Consider the following 20,545-nt stretch of genomic DNA (forward strand, 5'->3'; position numbering starts at 1 on the left):
ATGGAGTCCCCCCCAAGATTTGGTATAGTGTTTTGTGGACTGATGAGTCAAAAGTTGAACGTTTTAGAAGACATGAGTCCCGTTACACCTAGTGTAAAGGTAACACAGCAATGTGATAGTTTGGGCTGCTTTAGGACATGGGCTACATAATCGATAGAACCATGAATTCAGCACTATGCCAGAAAATCCTAAAGAAGCCTATCAGTTTGTGACCTAAAGCTCAAGTGCAATTGGGTTATGCAGCAGGACAATGATTTGAATCATTCCAGCAGGTGGATTACCTCTGAATGGCTCAAAAGAAACAAAATGTAGAGTGGCCTTGGATTCAAGTCCTAACTTGAATCCAATTGAGATGCTGTGGCATCAACAAAAGGGGTAAGTCATGTTTTCAAAGTCCTACAATGTAGCTGAATTAAAACAATCCTGCCAAAGACTCAGAGCCGGTTATCGCAAACGTTTGATTGAAGTTGCTCAAGTGTTATTATTACACAGGGATGATACAGGTTTTGATTTAACTATTTGTCTTATATTAAAATGAGTTGGACAATTTAAAAAATTTACATTTGGCAAATACAACAAAAATGGGGCAAATACCTCTTCACAGCACATTATACCATGGCACCAGATCAGTCTAACAGTTAAAAGAAACTGCACACAGGAACAGTATGACATTGTCTTTAGTTTAAAGGTAATTAATCTAACTCCAGGTAGAACTCCAAAGCCTATTTCTGTATTTACAGATACCATACTATTTAAAATAAATTACACTTCTGATTAAAAAATTTTTAGATTCTGCACAAATTCAAACAATTACCTAAGTAATTACCTGGAGGTTGTAGTCTTGTAGGATTTTAACAAGGGAGTCTCTCAAATTAGGAATTTCCATTCCTTCTTTAATACGATGAATCAGGAGAATGGGGTCAACATGGGTCCCGATATTGTTCAGTAAACCGGTTATAAATGCTGTTGAAGAAAGATTATCATCTTACATCCATGTGTACATATATAAAATATAGATCAGATTGGAATGTTCTAGAATGCATGACAAACTTTATTCTCTCCTATTAATAAAACCACTAACATTCATTAATTCTCAGGCTCTGCCATGAACAATCAACCAACTCATTATTCACCAGGCAGTTCAAAAAATAGCTGCTCAAAGAAACTTGGCAATAACAAACTGTACTGGTGGCTTCTCCCTGGGTATAGCTGCACTAGGGAGGTTTCTACACACTTCCATTACTTAACATTATCACAGATGCTTATGAACCCAAAGGTGCAAAATGAGGTTACAGATACTAATGTTACCTAGATGTGATCACTCCCTAAATCATTTAACTCATTAAATTCAAGAGGAACTCTGTTTGTTCTATAAGTGTCATATTTGTATTGTCAGAAGGATACATTTTGTGCTGCAGAGGTTTTTGTTACTCAAAGCAGAAGAACAGGACAATTTCCCAGTGTGATTTACCTGCAGTAAATTCAGTGTTCGCTAAATTAAGGGCCAGTATCTACTTAATAGAAATATTTCATCTAGTAATTGGACATTTTACCTGTACTGGGCGCACCGTAAAAACATCAGCATACAGGATAGTGCTCTATGGGACACTGAGATCAGTACATTTCATTTGCAAAAACTGAAGTAATTTATGCTTCAGGTTACACTGGAAACAAAAGGGGTTTATTTGCTTAAGAAGGCGTTGATAGGATAGCTGCAGTTTTAGCTTCCTAACGTCACTTTACATTATAAAGCACCAATCCCAGTAAGCTTCTGCTCCAAGAATATTTTGTTATGGTTTAATATATTTATTACTTAAATGAATATTTTCCTGGAAGTCACCTGACTGATTGAACTACACACTAGTGTAGTGTCCACAGTGGATTGAGGCAATTGAAACCACAACTCTCCTGCAAACTCCAAGTATGATGAAAGTCCCACTTTCAACAAATGCCAATGCTTATTTCTCCATTTGGTTCTGCAAAATAAAAGGCTGTAGCATCATGTTCAGTTTGACTTGGTTTAGTTTGTAAGAACATGATGTCCCAAAAATGCAGTGAAAGAATTAAGACCAGTACATGGTTACGTCCACTGCATTTACATAGCTTTCTGACTACAACTAACACTACCAAGATTAGTCTTCAGCTCAAGATGGTGGAAGCTGAAGTTAAACAGTAAGCATTATTTTGCTTCTTACAGATTAGCTCACAGATGCACTTCTCTTACGTGGTTTGTCAATAGAATATAAGATGAGGTCCTCCCAGAGCTCTGCGTCATCTTGCTCTTTAGCAAATTCAATAGCTTTGTCCACGTCGTATAGTTTTTCCATGATCATCTGAAGAGCCTTGCGACTGTTTCCCATTCTGCCTACAAAATAAGGCCAGACCTTTTAGAAAAGTCACACAATGTATGAAAAAATGTGCTTTGACTTTGTAATGACATGGAAAAATACCAGATCATTTTGTAATCTTAACTTACAATAAAGAAACTGCAAACTAAGCTCATAATTTACAATTATTTCAAGATGAAGGACAGTAATTTTAGGGAGCAGTTTATGTCGAGCAGAAAATGCTTTAAATATACAAATCTGTCACCATGTACAAGATAAAATACTTTTAAGATAAAAAAATGACTCAGGAATTTTCATAGTGCTTACACTTAAATATTAAATGTTTCCCTAATTAAAGACAAGTTAAGGTATTCATAGACACCTAGCTTAAAGCAAACCGTGCATATCATACGTTGATCACCTGGGTAGATCAACTGCTAATAAAGGCATGTCTCAGCAGTGCCTACATTAGGATCTACACAGACTCACACTAGAAATATACATTAGAAAACCTTTCCTGATTTCAGTCCCTACCTGTCATTGAATTATTTGTTCATCAACACAAATAGGAGATATATATATATATATATATATATATACATACATTTATACACACACACTGTATTTGCTTGATTATAAGACGACCCCCCAAAATCTGAATATTAATTTAGGAAAAAAAGAAAAAGCCTGGATATAAGATGATAGGAAAAAAGTTACCAGTAAACGTTAATTCATGTAAACTTTTTTTTTTTTAATAAAAGCTATGATTGAGAAAAATATTTTGTTTTTATTTCCTTTTATTTTCCAACCTGCCCCCCAGTTATGCACATCTGCCCCCAGGCTTGCCACTCTACCCCAGAAATGCCTTATACCCCCTATATGCCACTGTGCCCCATGATATGCCTTTTAACCCTCTAAATATCACTGTGCCCCATGATATGCCTGTTAACCCTCTATATGCCACTGGGACCCATGATATGCCACCTATGTGCCACTCTGCCTCCAGAAATGCCTTAAACCCCTATATGCCACTGGCATTTAGGGGGTTAAAAAGCATATTATGGGACAGAGTGGCATATAGGGAGGTATAAGGCATTTCAGGAGGCAGAGTGGTGTATAGAGGGTTAAAAGTTATTTCTGGCTGCAGAGTGGCATTAAGGGGGTTAAAAAGGCATTTCATAGAGTACTCTGCCTACAGAAATGCCTTATGCCCCCCATTTAACACCCCCCCCCCCCAAAAAAAACGGTGATTCTGACTCCCAGTGTGTTCTCCGGGCAGCGTGTAGACAACTTCCACTGCAGCCGGAAGGAGGTGCAGTTAGCAGTGGGGGTTGTCTGCGTCCCCGCACTGACAATCGCGGCTACACACCAGGGACTCAGAAGCACTGGTAAGTAAGGGGGGGGGGAGGGAGACAGGAGGATCCAGGTCCCCTGCAGCGCTGCGGGGGATCTGGATCTTTGTCTCATAGTCAGACCTATTTGAGGTCTGATTATAAGACGACCCCAATTATATGACGAGGGGTATTTTTCAGAGAAAATACAGTATATATATATACATATATATATATATATATATATATATATATATATATACACACACACACATTATATACACATACACACACATATATATATATATATATATACACACACACATATATACACATACATATATTTAAGCATGGAAAAGGGGGAATGGTGGTTGAACAAAGGGTGTGCTAGAAATGGGGAAAAAAAGCTTTGGTCTTGGTCCTTATCAACCTGCAATCAAATATACTTACTTAAAAGGAACACTGTTTCTTCCACAAAATTTCTCTGGTAACAGATCTCAAGCGCCTATAATGAAAGAAACACAAAAAAGCCCGAAAACATTCCAAATCAGCAAGATAACCTACAATAATAGGTAATGTGTAATGAATTGTACCTTTAAATAAAATTAATCTGAAAAGGAATTTTTAAAGAAAATCTCAGGGCTCTGTCCTCTCGGGGAAGCCAGCATTTCCAGAATGATACAAAATAAAGCATATATTATATAATAATCCTAAAGGACGAGTTTAACCCCTTAAGGACCAGGTTGTTTTTATTGTACCCTTCGTGATCAAGAATGTTTTAACACTTTTACAGTGCTTGATCTTAGTTTGCTTTCTAGGCCTATTTAATGCCATAACGTGCCAAGGATGTTAACTAACCATTTTTCAGTGAGGTACCTGGCACGTCATTGGTCGTTTTGATTGATGCTATACACATACCTTTTCCAATGGGCAATGAGTACTGTCTCGTAAAAAAGGCAAAAAATTTGGTCGATCATATTCAGCATATAAGCTGATTTGCTTCTCATGATACTTCTGTCCTTTGTGGTGGTCTCTTTTGAAAAGTTTGTGAAGGTACTGTAAATCAAAAAACAACAGATCGACATATGTTAACATAATTTTTTATTTTTTTTTACAGGTTGAGGTACTCGGTCTATGGTTTTTGTTCTGTCAGATGAGATCAGGGCCGGCCCGACAATGGAGCCGAGTGGGGCAGCCGCTCCAGGCGGCACTTTTGAAGGGGCGGCACTTTGCCGCCCCAAACCCTTTTTTTTTTTCTTTCTTTGTAAAGCGAAAGAGAGAGAAAGGGGCGCCGAGTGGTTTTCGCTTACCAAGCTGTCAGTACCCACTCGGCGCCCCTCTCTTTCTCCTCTGCGGCGAGTCTTCCTGTTCGGTCTCGGTGCCGGCTTATAATGCTGAGTGGCGGAAGATTTCCGGCGCTCAGCATTAAAAGCCGGCACCGAGACTGAACAGGGAGATTCGTTGCAGGACTGCTGAAAGGTAAGTACAAGGGGGGGAGGAAGGGTAGATAATATGGGGGGGGGATAGATAATGGAGGGGGGCGGCAGGGACGGAGGGAGAGGAAGGGTAAAAAAGGGGGGGGGGCGGCATTTTAAAATTCGCCCCAGGCGGCATTTTGCCTTGGGCCGGCCCTGGATGAGATCATACCTGATCAGCTATTGTTAAACTATATCACCCAAAAGTCTAGGCATCTATGGCTGTCCAGAAACTGAAAGTTTGACAAATTGTGGAAATTGTGAAATGTATCACGAAAAAATAATTGTAGCTACTTGATTCCGTAGCTTCACTGCATGACAGAAGTGTCCAAAAATAATAATTCTGACATTACTTTTTAATGTCTTTGCAGATAGAAATAGTCATTAAGTTAAAGTACATTAATTGTTTTAATACATCTCTCAAGGCAGTTAACAATTCAGTTTTCATTTTCATTAAGAGCACCTGATGCATGGTAGTATGTTAATAGCCTTTACTTAATAAACCAAGGGGAGTTCTACCATGCTGCACTTATATCATTATGCCCTGATTCAGCTTCCTCATAAATATTAAAGACAATAAGGATTTATGTTAACTCTTAAGGAAACCAATGCATGTCCTTTAAAGACATTGAATAAAAAAGAAACCGTTTCTGATGATCATTGCCCTGTGCTTGTGTGCAGAGGTGATCCTAACAGACCTGGTGCCGGTAGGGTCCATAATCACTTCTTACAGTGAGGATACCACAGCCCATAACTGGCACTGCAGTTTTTTCCCTCCCCGTTAAACAAGCCAATACAAATGGATATCAATTAGTACTCTACAAAAAGAAAAAACACAAGAGGCTTAAATGAGACATATAGACAACCGAACATATTCCATCCAAAGACTACACGAATAGATGCTACCTGCCTGCGCTTTACGTTTTCCAGTGTGCCACGCCATCTATCAATGCATTGTTTATCTCTTTTTAATAAATCCATTTAAACTTAAAATACCAAAATGTAATGTTAATATTTACTGAACAGTTATTTAGGGTAATTTTTTTTTATAGAAAAGTAGAGCTCCAATTGCTTGTGGAACCCAAGTCTGAGGACTCCGGACATCATTGTGGGTTGCCCTGCACTCTTGGATATTTGATAACAATAAAAACTCTTGGTTCCAGTATTTACTTTTTGGGATTTTCTCCAAATGTCACAGCAACCTTTCAGATCTTAAGTATAATGATCTAGAATTTTACTTAATGTTGCAGAAACATATACAATATGCTTACTGTTCTTCTATCACTATGGTCATAATAACAGGCAGCTTAGGTCTGCATCTTTACTTCTCCACCTTGCTATTAGCCAAATGATGCAAAAGCAAACCAACACCACTCTGTATACAACTTCATCAAGAACCTTTGTCCCGAAATGTCCAGACAAAATACAGATAAACGTAAGAGCAAATAAACATCTAGTCTTTCCATTATTTCTGCTATAAAAACGTGACTGCTGTGACGGCCCATCCAGTCTGCCCAAACTCTGAATACTGTTCTTAGTTCCTGGCCTTATCTTATATCTAGATTAGTCTTATGCCTATCCCATGCTTGCTTAAATGTATTATCAACCACTTCTGCTGGAAGGCTATTCCATGCATCCACTGCCTTAACTTAAAATCTTATTTGATCGTTTGACAGACTGGGCTCCTCCCTGTCAGCTGAAGCAAGCTGACTGATCACTTGTAATGGATGTCGTCACGAGCGGCGATACGCCATTATGCCCGATCATGAGATTTGGCATTCTCTTCCAGGAGACGTCACTACTGACATCAACAGTAAGGTCAACGGAAGACAGGATATCCTATATAAGGTCTGCATGCCTAATGACCGATCACACACATTACAATCCCCACTGTAAGTCTAGTTTTCATCTATTTAAAAAAATCATTAAAAGACTAAAATAAACTAAGCGGTGTATTTTGAGCAAAAAACCCTGGGACTGAAAGGGTTAAAGGTGAAGTTTCATGGAAAATACAATTATATAAAAAAAGTCCTGTATACAGAAATTAAGCTGACCACTGAAGAAATGGAGGCTGCCATTGCAGGAAGTCATTCCATATATTGGGTGGCTTCTTCCTGCTCAAACACCACACCGAGCTAATGATTCCTCAAAATACTAATGAAGCCAGTTCCCACATTGACTTTCATTCTTCAATTGGATTTACTGCCATCTAAATTTTTCTTATGGTGAGTGATTAAGACAGAGTCATTCTGTTATTTACCACAGCAGTTCTAGAGCTGTGATTTAAGAAATGGGTAGAACATGAGTGACATCTAGAGTTTTGATTCTATATTGCACCTCTGCAGAGAATGACAGCCAAAGATTCCAACATAATAAAATTATTGTATTTAGAAATAAATGAATGATAATAAATGGGAAAGTTTGACATTATAAATTACTGGAGCCTGAGAAAACACTGGTGCATCTATCTTTTATAAGCATTTAAAAACCCAGTTCTTTAAAACCCAGAAAGAAATTCCTGATGCTACCGTTCATGTGCACCTTTCTTTTAAAATCAATATTAAAATATTGCCTTCAGTACAGTCTACGGACATTCCACTGATTAAATCCAGTCAGCTGGTGTGTAGTAAGCAGTTTAAAACCATCACAAGTATCCTAAATGTCTAGATGTGTTGGGGGAAATACACTGGCAAGAAAAAGTTAATTAACTCTTTGGTTTTCTGCATTAATTGTTTATAAAATGTGATCTGATCTACATCTAAGTCACAGGCATAAACAAACACAATATGCTGTCAAAATACAGATAAACGTAAGAGCAAATAAACATCTAATCTTTCCATTATTTCTGCTATAAAAACGTGACTGATGCCTAGGGTGGGCTGCTGTGACGGCCCATCCAGTCTGCCCAAACTCTGAATACTGTTCTTAGTTCCTGGCCTTATCATATATCTTAGCTATTACCCTAGGGTTTTGGTTTTTTTTACCTCATTGAGCCTTCCGCATTGTGCCCTTGGAGTCATATTGGCTGGCGGCCACTTCTAGAGATAGTACTAAATCGCCTTATTTTATAAACAATTTGTCTAACTGTGGACTGATGAATATGTAAACTCTTTGGGATTACTTTGTAAATTATGTAATTATGCAAACCTACAATTCTTGACTGTAGGTCTTCTGAGATTTTTTTTTGTGAGGCACGGTGCACATCAGCACATGCTTCCTGAGAATAGCAAACTCAAAATGTTTGCCAGGTATTTTTATGTCAAAGTAGCTCTAAAACACACCTCCAATCCCAGTTCATTTATTGGACTACAGGTTTGCCAACTCCTGACTCCAATTAGCTTTTGTTGAAGTGGGCTACACATACTTTTTTAATATGGACACAAGTAATAATATAGATAAATGTTGGTAATTCCAAACGATTCACTTACTTTTTCTTGCCATTGTAAGCACACAATAAACCGTTTCACATAAACTCAGTAGACCCCAGGATGACACAATTTTTTTGACAAACAAAAAAACAATGAAATATCATTAAGTGTGCCATTTCCAATTCCACACATAAGTAGCAGTAGCTGGTCATTGGGCTTGCACCAACAATATTACTTACCACATGCTGTAATTCAGGTCTATCTACTAATTCTTCAACAACTTTATCAATCTAGAAATGGTAAAAGATTAAAATACAAAGTTATCTGAAGACATCAAATTAAATTTTTGAGAATTTGCATCTAGAACCCTTAAAGGGACAATTTATGCAGGACCAATACGACTGAAAATTTATAAACAGAACACGAACTGCCAAAACTGTTCCGCAGTCATTTTAGTTGATGAATTATATTACACTCTCTATGTTAGTATCCCTTAGGAAAGCTTCTCTTCATGGCAGTAGCGTTCCTAGCGGGGGGCGCGGTCGCACCGGGTGCGGCTCATCAGGGTGGTACCCTTGAACCCGGCTTAAAATCACTCAAGGGAGCCGGAGGTCTGTTAAAGATATTGCTCCCTTGCGATCCGTCCGGCAACAGTTGCTGTGCGCCGGGATTTGTTGTCAGATCCCGGCGCACAACACTGAAGCCGCGCCCACTGAACCGGAAGAAAACAGAAGAACTGAAGAAGAGGAGCGAAGAGGAGGAAAAGAAGCTGTAAGGTGAAAAGAGGAAAGGTAGGAAAGCATTCAGTGAGTGAGAGTGGATTGGTATATGTGTGGATTAGTACGTGTGGATTGGTATGTGTGTGGATTGGTATGTGTGTGGATTGGTGTGTGTGTGGATTGGTGTGTGTGTGGATTGGTGTGTGTGTGGATTGGTGTGTGTGTGGATTGGTGTGTGTGTGTGGATTGGTGTGTGTGTGGATTGGTGTGTGTGTGGATTGGTGTGTGTGTGGATTGGTGTGTGTGTGGATTGGTAAGTGTGTGAGAGTGATGGGTGTTATGCTGTACCATCTCCAATGTATTTTTCATTATATAATTATGCTCTAGTACATCATAACTCCCATCACTCTATACTGTTCCATACAGTGGCAGAGCTGGGAGACAGAGGCCTTGCACCCCCACCGCAGGACTCCTGAAAGGTAAGTGAACTTCAAAGGGGGAGAGGGTAGATAGTTAGGAGGGGGTAGATAGGGAGAAGTGAGTGAGACGGGGGATAGGGGGTAGATAGGGAGAAAGGAGTGAGAAGGGGTAGGTAGGACAAAAGGGAGTGAGAAGGGGTAGATAGGGCAATCATACGCCTATCATGCCAAGTCTGCGAGTACATCCTGGAATCTGGGTATGCCTGAGCATGATAGGAATGTGATTGCTGTTAACAATCATATATATATTAATATTGTTATTTAATTGTTTTGTCCTATTTTGGTGTGTTACTTACTTTAAATAAAAGTGTTAGATTTTCTTTTTATGGTGTGGGGGGGTCAAATTCGGTTTCGGCCAGGTAAATGCTGCATTTTCGGTTTCAAACCAGAATTCGTTTCGGTGCATCCCTACTACTAATGAAGTGGTAGGCCTACACCACATCAATGTTTGGCTTAGTATATAGTGATAGGAGTTATGCTGGACTATTGTCAATGTCTGGCTCAATGTATAGTGATAGGTATTACGTTGTACCACCGTCAATGTGTGCCTCAGTATATAGTGATAGGTGTTATGTTGTACCACCGTCATTGTCTGCCTCAGTATATAGTGGTAGGTGTTATGCTGTACAACCGTCAATGTCTGCCTCAGTATATAGTGATAGGTGTTATGCTGTACCAACGTCAATGTCTGCCTCAGTATATAATGATAACAGTAAGTGTTATGCTGTACCACTTTCAGTGTCTGCGCCGGTATATAACGGTAGAAACTATGCAGTTTTAAAGTGTGTGTGTGTGTGTGGGGGGGGTGCCACATACAGGATCCGCCCCAGGTGCCAAATACTCTAGGTACGCCCCTGCTTCATGGAAATCATTACCGTATTTGCTCGATTATAAGACGAGGTTTTTTTCAGAGTAAATGCTCTGAAAAATACCCCTCGTCTTGTAATCGGGGTCGTCTTCTAATCAGACCTCAAATGAGGTCTGACTATTAGACTAAGATCCAGATCCCCCGCATCGCTGCAGGGGACCTGGATCCTCCTGTATGGTAACCTCAGCTGCTGCCGGCGTCTATCACCGAGCGCCAGCGAAAGTGCCGGCAGCAGCCGAGGTTGCATACGCGCGTACCTTCCTGCTCCCGGGATAGCCCGCCCACTGCGGGGAAGCAGAGCCGGTTGGGGAGATTGCTGCAGGACCGGGACCCGGCGGCACTGTGCCGTCCCAAAGCAGATCCGGTAGACCTCTTCAATTTTCTGGAGGAGGCGGGGCCTAGCGGGGTCACACAGCATCATGCTGAAATCCCGTGGGAGCTGCAGCAAGCGCCTGCTGAGGCATCGCGGTGAGTGAAGTGCCTGAGTATATTAGTGTCTGGGTAGGTAGGTAAGTGTCAGAGTGGGTAGGTAAGTGTAAGTGTCTGGGTGGGTATTTTAGTGTCTGGGTATGTAAGTGTCCCCCTATATGCCACTCTGTCCCATGATATGCCTTTTAACCCCCTATATGCCAGGGTGGCATATAGGGGGTTAAAAGGCATAACATGGGGCAGAGTGGCATATAGGAGGGTATAAGGCATGCCTGGGGGCAGATGTGCATAACTGGCTGCAGATGAGCATAACTGGGGGCAGGTTGGTAAATAAAAGGAAATTAAAAACAAAAAAAAATAGACATGAATTATTATTTACTAGTAAAACTTTTTTCCTATAGGGTCGTCTTATAATCAGACTTTTTCTTTTTTTTCCTAAATTAATATTCAGATTTTGGGGGTCGTCTTATAATCAGGGTCGTCTTATAATCGAGCAAATACGGTATTACATGAGATGCAGTAATGTATTAGTTATAACAGGGCTTTACAAATTTGTTGTGAATCTAGGCGCCAGGTAAAAAAGTTAGGAGCCAGGATTTTTTTAAACTAACAGTTGGTTAGGAGTGATCTGATCATCATCAGCCCACTTACTAAACTCACAGCGTTTGACCTGGAAGCACCCTGGACTTTCAGGTCAGTGCTGGTTTTTTTTTTTATTAATTTTATTATTTTTTTTTCAACTCTTTCGATGCTGATGTTCCATTGGAGCACAGCATTGACTGATATTTAGTCCCCACAAGCTTGTGGGGACAAATGTTAACCCCTGCAATGCCACGAATGTGTCATACACAATTGTGGTATTGAAGGGGTTAACGCTGCACTGTCGCTCTCATGGAGCAATCAGGCAGCAGGGGGGTGTTGGGGCTGCTCTCCACACTCATGTGGAGACCAAAGAACCCTCTCCCCTGTCCCTGAAGCTGCCTCTGGCAGCTGGGACGCAATTACTGGTCTATAGACCAACCATTGCAGGGGGAGTCTCTAATGACTGCTGTAGGCTTCCATGCCTACAGGAATAAAAGGGCTTGTGGGGGCTCGTTTTTTCTGTTGCTGGTCTGCCAGGCAGACCACCAGCAGCAGAGCCCCATACAAAACGGGAATTAACCCCTAAATGCCGCAATCGCGGCATTGAAGGGGTTAACGCTGCACTGTCGCTCTCATGGAGCGATCAGGCAGCTGGGGGGTGTTGGGTCAGGTCCCCACACTTGTGAGGGGACCCAATCAACACACAACCCCCTTCCCTGAAGCTGCCTGTGGCAGCTGAAAACACGATTGCTGGTTTTGCAGCAACCGCGTTTTCAGCCTACAGGATCACTCCGTGGGAGTGATATCAGGCTCGGGGGCGGGCTCTGAGTGGCTGTGCTGTCTGCCCAGACTCCTGTCCCCCGTGTGGTGACTCAGCCACTTACATCCACAATCCCAGGACAAAATTGGCGCCTGGGATTTGTCGAGCCCTGAGTTATAAGGATAACATTAACTCGATCAAATAGACCACAGATAAATTATCACCAAGCTACATGTGTAAGGATCAGAGGTCCAAATACAGGACCCAAGTCCCTCTGTCTGCTAGGAGTTGCTATACAGAGACCCATCTCACTATGAAACTGAAAGCTACAGATGCATCCACATTATCTGTTCCCCCCCTACCGTGCCACCCCTCCCCACACTCGCAATGGGGTCATTAGGCAACGGGGTCATTAGTTCCTAAAGAAGTGGGCTTGAGGGTCCAGTTGTAGGTAGAGGGCCTCAGGACCAATGAGGCGTCCCATGTCAGATCAGGGAGGCTGGGCCCCTCTACTTGCCTAGAACCTATATATATAAGTTCTGGTTGTTCCTCTCTGATGGAAGCCATGCACCCATTAACCAAAGCACTGTACATGCAAAGTTGGTAAACATTATCTGTCAGCAATTCACTTAGACCGACACGGACCAGCATGATTGAAATAAATATCTTTAATTATTAACAAGATGAAAATAGATAAAACCTGACTTCTGCAAATAAAAATTGTAGCCATCAACAAATAGGATTTGGAAAAAAATCTCAGATACCTACCGAAATTTTGTCCTCGTTGTCCAAAAGCATGTCAACGGCTTTCTATTAATACAAAAATAAAGAATGGATTTATATTGGGATGGATAATATTACCATATATATAAGAAAATTGGAGATCTTCAAAAAAATAGAAAGACAAATGTGATTTTAGATAACTTTTAAGCTACTAGCAAACTGTAGCAATAAAATAGCTCTCCGATTGTTGCTGCAGGCTATATGCATAAATCTAATGCGGTTAGCCTGGGAGTTAAAACATCAGGACAGGAACTTGCAGGCATGTCTTGCAACAGCCAGAATAAATGAAGGCATCTGTGCGGGAAATTTATTTTCAACACCAATGTCACGTTACCGTTATCCGTTTTCTAACATATGAAAGCAAAGACACTGTGAAAATGAGTATTACTGCTTGAATTCCACTATTCTGTTAATTACAAATGGGAAACTAGTAGCTCTTCAAATAGCCTGGGGATGTTAGCAAAACTGAAGAGCTTATCACTTGACCACAACAGCGGGTAAATGATCAAACATAATAAATAAAAAATAATCTCACTTAACAAATTCTGCTTACGGAAACTGTCATATTAATTTGCATATAAGGTACAGGCTAACAGCAATGAACTGTAGATTCGTGTACAGAAAAGAACCACACACACAGCATGGCACCCAGGCTCCCAGTGGGGACACGGAAGGTGGCAGGGGCGGATCAATGATCGGTCAGTTGCCCCAGCACCCCGACCAAGAAAGTTATGTGACTCTGGGGTAAAAGTGAGGCTTGCTCGAGAAAGAAAGCTCCAGGCAAAATACATTTCCCTGGAGCTTTCTTTATAACTCGGCCATGCTCCTAGCTTCCTAGATAGAGCACTATGGTTCCTGGCCCTGTTTGTTGCTCTTAGTAGAGAGCGGAATTCATGGTTCCATCAATTATGGCAAGTCGCCCCAGGCCTGAAGCAGCAAAGCAGACCCAGACCATCACACTACTACCACTTTGGGGAGTCAATATTTTTTAGCACATTTGAGACAGGCCTTTATGTTTTGGTTTTTTTTGGGTCAACAATGGTTTTCACCGTGTAGCGCTCCCATATCATAAAAACTGACCTTAACTGAGGCAAATGAGGTCTGCAGTTCTTTACATGTTAAGTCTGGGTTCTTTTGTGGTCTCCAGTATGTGCAACCCTTCCCACATAGGGCCAAGTAGGGCAGGAATAGCTTGGTCCCTTCTTTACATGAACCACTGAAAACTGCATTTTGTGTTCACTTGGGTTATCCTCATTTAATATTATAATTAGTTTGATGTTCTGAAACATTTAAGTGTGGCAAACATACAAAAACAGAAGAAATTGGTATGGGGCAAATACTTATTCACATCCTATTCTATGGCTGGTCAGACTCCACCTAGAATGATTTGGGTATTTTGTCTATGTATGTAAGGAGTACACCTATAGAAATATAAATATAAAGCATTACCTAAGTGATAATGCATAGGGATTTTAGCTTGGTCAGTGCCTAAAGGTTATTAGTTAATTTCACAGAACAAATAAAACGTACCTCTGTATCAAAATCCATGAGTAAAACAATCTTGTCTTTGATAGAGCTGAATAGGTTGTGTTTATGTATGAGTTCAAACGCCTCTCTGTTCCGCAGGGTAAGATATATTTCAAGAGCCTGGTCGTATCGTTGGTCATACGTGTGTCTGGAAAACAGAACATTTATATGGTTACATGAATGAAAACCGTATATATACCTGGGACTGCGGGAGAAGCCAGAACTGAGCCGACAGCAGGGTAAAGCTAAAAAGGAGGCGGGAAAGTTGTGATTAGCCCTTTTCTGTTGGATTTTGGAAATGGGATAGGAAAGCATCATCTGATCTGTAGTACATTAATTAAACATTAGCCAATGCTGGAATGGGAATAATTTAATAATTGGCCAGTTAATGTTGCTGAACAGAGTGCTATTGTTTAACGGTGCCACAGCTTTTGATGGTCATCATAACACAAACCAAAAATGATGACAAATTTCAAATCCAGACAGGACAATTACGAAAATCCGTAAGATCCTTGGTACAATTTTAAAGTGAACAAGTTAACCACAAAAATTGTGATCACTAGCAACAACACACTTACCCGAAGGGCAATCTTCTGGCTGCAAGATGCACACCTACCGCATACACACGCAACCATCTTGATTTACTAAACTAATTATGTTTACTAAACTAATCAAGTTATCACTTGAACTGTTTCTATTAATAAGATAGACAGCTGGTTATATCAACAATTAATTAACTTACAATTCTGCTAGAGCCTCCAGTAATATCCTGTTTTCTGGATCATGACTCAGATGTCCCTTCAATGCTTTCACTATGGTTTTATTATTGTAAAGGTCTCCAGGCCACTCTCTAATTAGTGTTGCAAAACCCTGGAAAAAAAAAATATTTTTTTGACGCATATATTACTGGTGTTTAGAACATAACTATTCATGTATGCAACAAGTCAGTTCAGAAAAAAAACCTTAAAACTACTGGACAGGTGCATTATAATAATTAATAACGCAACCCCTAATTCTTTTATGGGCTGAACACAATTCCTGCTATACTGGGTGACCTAGAGTGCAGATAACATTTCTTTCTATGCAAACCCCTTCTGCCGGAGATACAGATTTCCTGGGAAACCTTCCAAGTTGAACACTAGCAGGAGTCAAAACGCTCCTAGGGTATATAAGCGCTAGCCCAGATTCGTTATGTAAGGTAAAAAAATATGTTTTTGTTCAATGTTTTCACTGCATTCCATGGCAGGATTGTAATTTAGTTAAATTATTTGTGAACAATCGCATTGCGTTGAATCCAGCCCACTGTCTGTTGTCAAAGGCCCTATAGCTGGATCGACTTTGTAATCTAGCTGGAAATGTGTTTTATAACATAAAATTACCCCACCTGCTGTGTTACACTGTTTGAACAGAACATAAAGGAAAACCTTCCAGCAGGAGACTTATAATGAGACCCCTTATCGTTCCAGGATCATCGGTAGAGATGTGGTGTTTAATTTTACTCTCTCTTCAGAAAGAATTCCTGTCTCAATTCTTCTTTTGGGAATCTATTGATTTTAGTTAAGGAAGAATTCAATTTATTATATGCTTTGCAAGACAGGAGTCAAGTTCAGACTCGGTTTGAATTTTCTGATTATAGCATTGAACCTTTTGATTATGCCTTCATAGGGATTGGGTCAAAAGAGATATCAATTAAGGCTGCAGGTTCCTTTACCTTCTAGGTTAATATTCTAGAGGCCCCCATGTGGGGCTAGCCCCACACTTAAGAAACCCCCATATTTGGAGGGGCAAGGAGTGGGGCCACAACTGCAACCTGGTGTTTCTCCATAATGACCAGGAGAAGCAGCGCTTCATCTAGAGTGTCCGGGCAAAACCTTAAGCGTTCCCAGGTATGAGAATATGTGTTGTGATCTTTTTAAAACAGTCATCAATACTCTATGCCACATAATAGCAGAGTTGTATTCATTGTTTAACCATATCGATATAAGACTTTACATTTATATTGTGCTTTGAAGCCAGAAAGAATGAGTACCTCATAGTCTGTTTTCAAAAATTCATCCAAGATCATTTCATAGATTGCTGGCCTCAGCCGTAGATCTCCTCTTGGTAGATATTTGCTTATTGCCTGCAAGAGAAAAAATGTTTCATACAAATGGTTGTAAATATACTGAGATATTCCCATACATTCCAAAATGTATGAACCACTGCGTTCATGCACATACTAATTCTTGGCATACATTTTAGTACTAGGTTAAGCAATCTGATTATTAATCTGTACATTTGTTTCCTAACGGCAGACTGCGTCAATAAAGTTGTAACACGTCTAATCTTTAATAAAAACCCATAGAGAACTGTCATATGCCCTAGGTTTTATTTGGAGGTGAGGGAGAGGTTTGCTTGTCTTCCTCATTATGCCAGTAGTCATTATTGTATTCCTGCAACTGAGAGTACTTTATGATGGAGTATTAATATAGCTTATAGAAAGTTTCTTAGGACCGGAAGACGGAGAGGGGGTCTGGAACTGAGGGAGATGAAGTCCGTAAACCAGACCATGTTTGGCCAGTCTGGAGCTATGGGGATAACTTTAGCAGAAACGTGGAGATTAGCGTAAAGGGTTGAAACACATAAGCGAGAATAGCGTCTAAAACTGCATCTGGACTATATGGATATATATGGATTCAGAGACCATTCTCCTGCCTAGACCGGAGCTCTGCTCCAGAAAATCCTGAATCTAGAAAGGTCCCTACATCGCAAGGAAGCGCTATACGAAGAAACTTTGTAGGAACAGGAACATGAAGATAAGCATCCTTTAGGTCTATGGATACCAGGAAGTTGTTGATGCATGAAGTGCCCAGAACAGACTTTATGGTGTCTGTTCAAAAAACGGAGGTCTAATATAAGACAGAAACCGCCATTGGCTTTTAGGACCTGGAAAACCAGAGAGTAGATTCCCAACTTCTGTTCTTGCGCAGGGATTCGTTTAATATCATGAGAATCTAGGAACTGATTGATACCTGACAGAAGGGAGGCACTCCTTGTCTGAGCTTGAGGAGGGTGAGAAATCAGAAAATGGTCTGGTGTTAAACTGTAGTCAGTAGCCTTCTGAAATGACGCGCCAGACCTAGAGATTTTGAGTCATTGAAAACCAGTGTTCTTTGAAAAATTTGAGCCTTCCTCCCACTGGGACAGTGGTAGTGTCATGCAGAACTCTTAGGATCCTGAGGCGTTTTGGGGAAGGAGAGTCTGTCCGATCTTCCTCTTTCACAAAAGGAATGGCCTCTGTGACCCTGGTCCCTATAAGATCTTGGGTGCCTGTTGGCCAATCCCCAGGGCTGACCAGGAAGGTACTGAGGGAAAGGCTGAAATCTTTCCACTGCTGCCTTTCTCTGGGGCATCCCCAATGCTTACCACCTGTAGTTCTTTCTAACAGGGATTCAAGATATTTCCCATACAGGGATCTACCCCTGAAAGGAATATTAAATAGCCTGTTGATAGAGGTATGATCTGTGGCCCATGCCTTCAAACACAGAGCTCTTCTGGTAGCAACAGAAAGAGCAGAAGCCCTGGCTGGATTGTATACGAGCGTTTCACAAAAAGTCCACTGCTAATTTGACGGCAGTGATGTCCTTAAGCATCTCTCCTCTAGAAGCTTTAGCAACGATCAAGCTCAGCCACGACCTGACAGCTCTAGCCGCCGTAGCAGAGGCGATTCCTGGTTTGAAAGCTGAGGTGGAAGCTTCAAAGGACTTTTTTTTTATAGCTACTTTCCCATCTGATCAGGAGGAGTGACATACTCCGAAATATGCATAGAGAACTTAACAGCTGAATTTAAATTTCCTCCACAGGAAAAAGGAAAGAGCTTTCCTCTATGATTTCAGATTTCTCTGAAAAGTATATTCTAGCTCAGGATAATCCAAATCTGAATCAGACAACTGAGACGATTGGGGAATGAAAAGAGCAGGGTCCTTCATAGAGTGGAGGAAGATGCTGCTTGTTGCCTGAAAGCAGTAAAAGTGGACTGTATTTAATCTTTCAGCCAAGCCATACATTATTTTCCTCCTGCACATTCACATAACACATTTCACTTCTCTTATTTGGTATATTTATCAGCAATGCAAAGTTATGGAGCCCTGCTTGTTGATCACATATACCTGTTGATGGATATACCTAAAGTTCAATTTTGTGAAACTATTACGTTGTTTTCTTTAACCACTAAAATGATCCTTCTGTTAAGCATTACCTTTAATTGGCCTATTTTCTTAAACCGGTAGACTTCGTCTTCCCAGAGTTTCATATTTTTACCAAGTATTTTCTGACATTTCCTACAGCAAGACACATACAAATAAAAAGTAAGAATATTAAAAATGGTACAACCAGCATTTCTCACTAATGTTAGTTATATACTGATTCATGCAACTCCAGCATTCTTCTCTTTGTGATGGCTCCTTGGTGTTCAGCAGCTCACACAAAACTTTAGTACCTAAGTACTGTCAAACTTCATAAGACAGCCAAGGGGCATAGATGGAGGCTCTGCTTATCAGTTAAGTGCCCACAAAACACAGATAAACCACTTTTGACAATCACATATCTCATCCATATCTGGTGTTCTTAGAGACAAAAATAAAAGAAATACTCAGTAAATGATAGACATCAACGTAGTTCCTAATCCATTTATTTAGCTCTTTTTCTGCATACTTTCTTATCTAAGGCAGAAGCAACTCATACATGATTGTCTTGTATATGAAAGTAAGCTCTGTGTCCTCCTCCACATATCTCCCTCTCTCTCTTCTACAAGAGTGTTTAAGTTTTTGCCACTAAAGTACGAGTTTGCATCACTTTTTTATTTAAGTACCGAAAAACTTTGTGAAACTGGGGTTTCAGAATGGCTCTTTTTCTACACATTGGGATAAATGTTCACTTCCATCTGACCTTTACACAAAGCATCTTATTCTGTTCCCATACAGTACAATATCATTGGACCGTGCTAATGAGGGGATAGGATGCATCATGCTGGGTATTGCACAATTAAGCGCTTTTAAGTGACTACAATTTAAGTTTGTATGCGGTTATATATCTTTTAGATCAATAGACACAAGTACATCCTCAAAACATGTCCAGTACCTGGATGCTAATATTTATTTTAAACAATATTTTATCAATTTGGTTTTCAAAACAATTTGCAACCAATCCGGACGTAGGACTTTCCAAAACATCCCTAAAGAGATAGTAAAGAGAGGACGTATTATTAAGATCCGTCCTTTTTCTCTAAGATGCCATGATACAAAGGCAGACAGCAAAAATGTCAAATATATTCTAAAGCTTGCTCGTTTAATTTTAGTGAATGAACACTAAATGGCTTTAAGTGAATTAAAGAGTTATTAAGAGTTTTTGATGCCATTCATAAAATCATCTCTTTTTACTAGACACTAAGACAGGGTAAGATCTATCACTGATCTGTTTTCATTTGTTAGAAATATGCATAATCGTACAGGTTCACTTTCACCTGCATGTACAGTGTCTGCAATATATTGTTGAGCATCACCATTTATTTAAATGCTGAACATGATACTTGCAAAACAGTCATATACTTACCTGGCTGCCATGTCATAGTCTCCCTTTTCCACTAGGTGAGTTATATAAGCTAAGCCAATATCCTAAAAATGTAAACAAAAATACATGACATTTAGACAGAAACTGAAAAAGGCAAATGAGGAAAATATGTTTACGGCATGCAATACCTGGCTAATTCCAGTGAATAGAGCATATCTCAAAATAGTTGGGGAGATGATCCCAGATCTCTTATAACTGTCCCAGACAGCTGTTCCCTCATGCGGAGAGGAGTGCTGCTAGGTGGCTCGTCGGGTAAGGTAAGTATTCAGCCCTTCCCTCTCCGTTCTCTA

General features: G+C 40.3%; 1 protein-coding gene across 2 annotated transcripts in view; it reads right to left on the reverse strand.

Annotated features, from left to right (window-relative positions):
- The window catches only part of LOC149286663 (vacuolar protein sorting-associated protein 41 homolog), a 70,022-nt gene that overhangs the window by 16,573 nt on the left and 32,904 nt on the right, over window positions 1-20,545 (reverse strand). For both annotated transcript variants that reach the window (XM_089493823.1, XM_089493824.1), the window contains exons 14-24: window positions 20,238-20,299; window positions 18,886-18,967; window positions 16,678-16,770; window positions 15,391-15,518; window positions 14,652-14,796; window positions 13,107-13,148; window positions 8,741-8,791; window positions 4,577-4,714; window positions 4,109-4,163; window positions 2,225-2,365; window positions 827-963 (exon numbers count right to left, since the gene is read on the reverse strand). In XM_089493823.1, coding sequence (XP_089349949.1) covers window positions 827-963; window positions 2,225-2,365; window positions 4,109-4,163; window positions 4,577-4,714; window positions 8,741-8,791; window positions 13,107-13,148; window positions 14,652-14,796; window positions 15,391-15,518; window positions 16,678-16,770; window positions 18,886-18,967; window positions 20,238-20,299 — 1,074 coding nt within the window. The remainder of the gene's footprint in view (window positions 1-826; window positions 964-2,224; window positions 2,366-4,108; window positions 4,164-4,576; window positions 4,715-8,740; window positions 8,792-13,106; window positions 13,149-14,651; window positions 14,797-15,390; window positions 15,519-16,677; window positions 16,771-18,885; window positions 18,968-20,237; window positions 20,300-20,545) is intronic.

This window comes from Sceloporus occidentalis, unplaced genomic scaffold (genome assembly GCF_023333645.1).
Source record: "Sceloporus occidentalis isolate IW3139 unplaced genomic scaffold, rSceOcc1.0.p SCAF_67, whole genome shotgun sequence".
Classification (NCBI taxonomy): Eukaryota; Metazoa; Chordata; class Lepidosauria; order Squamata; family Phrynosomatidae; genus Sceloporus; species Sceloporus occidentalis.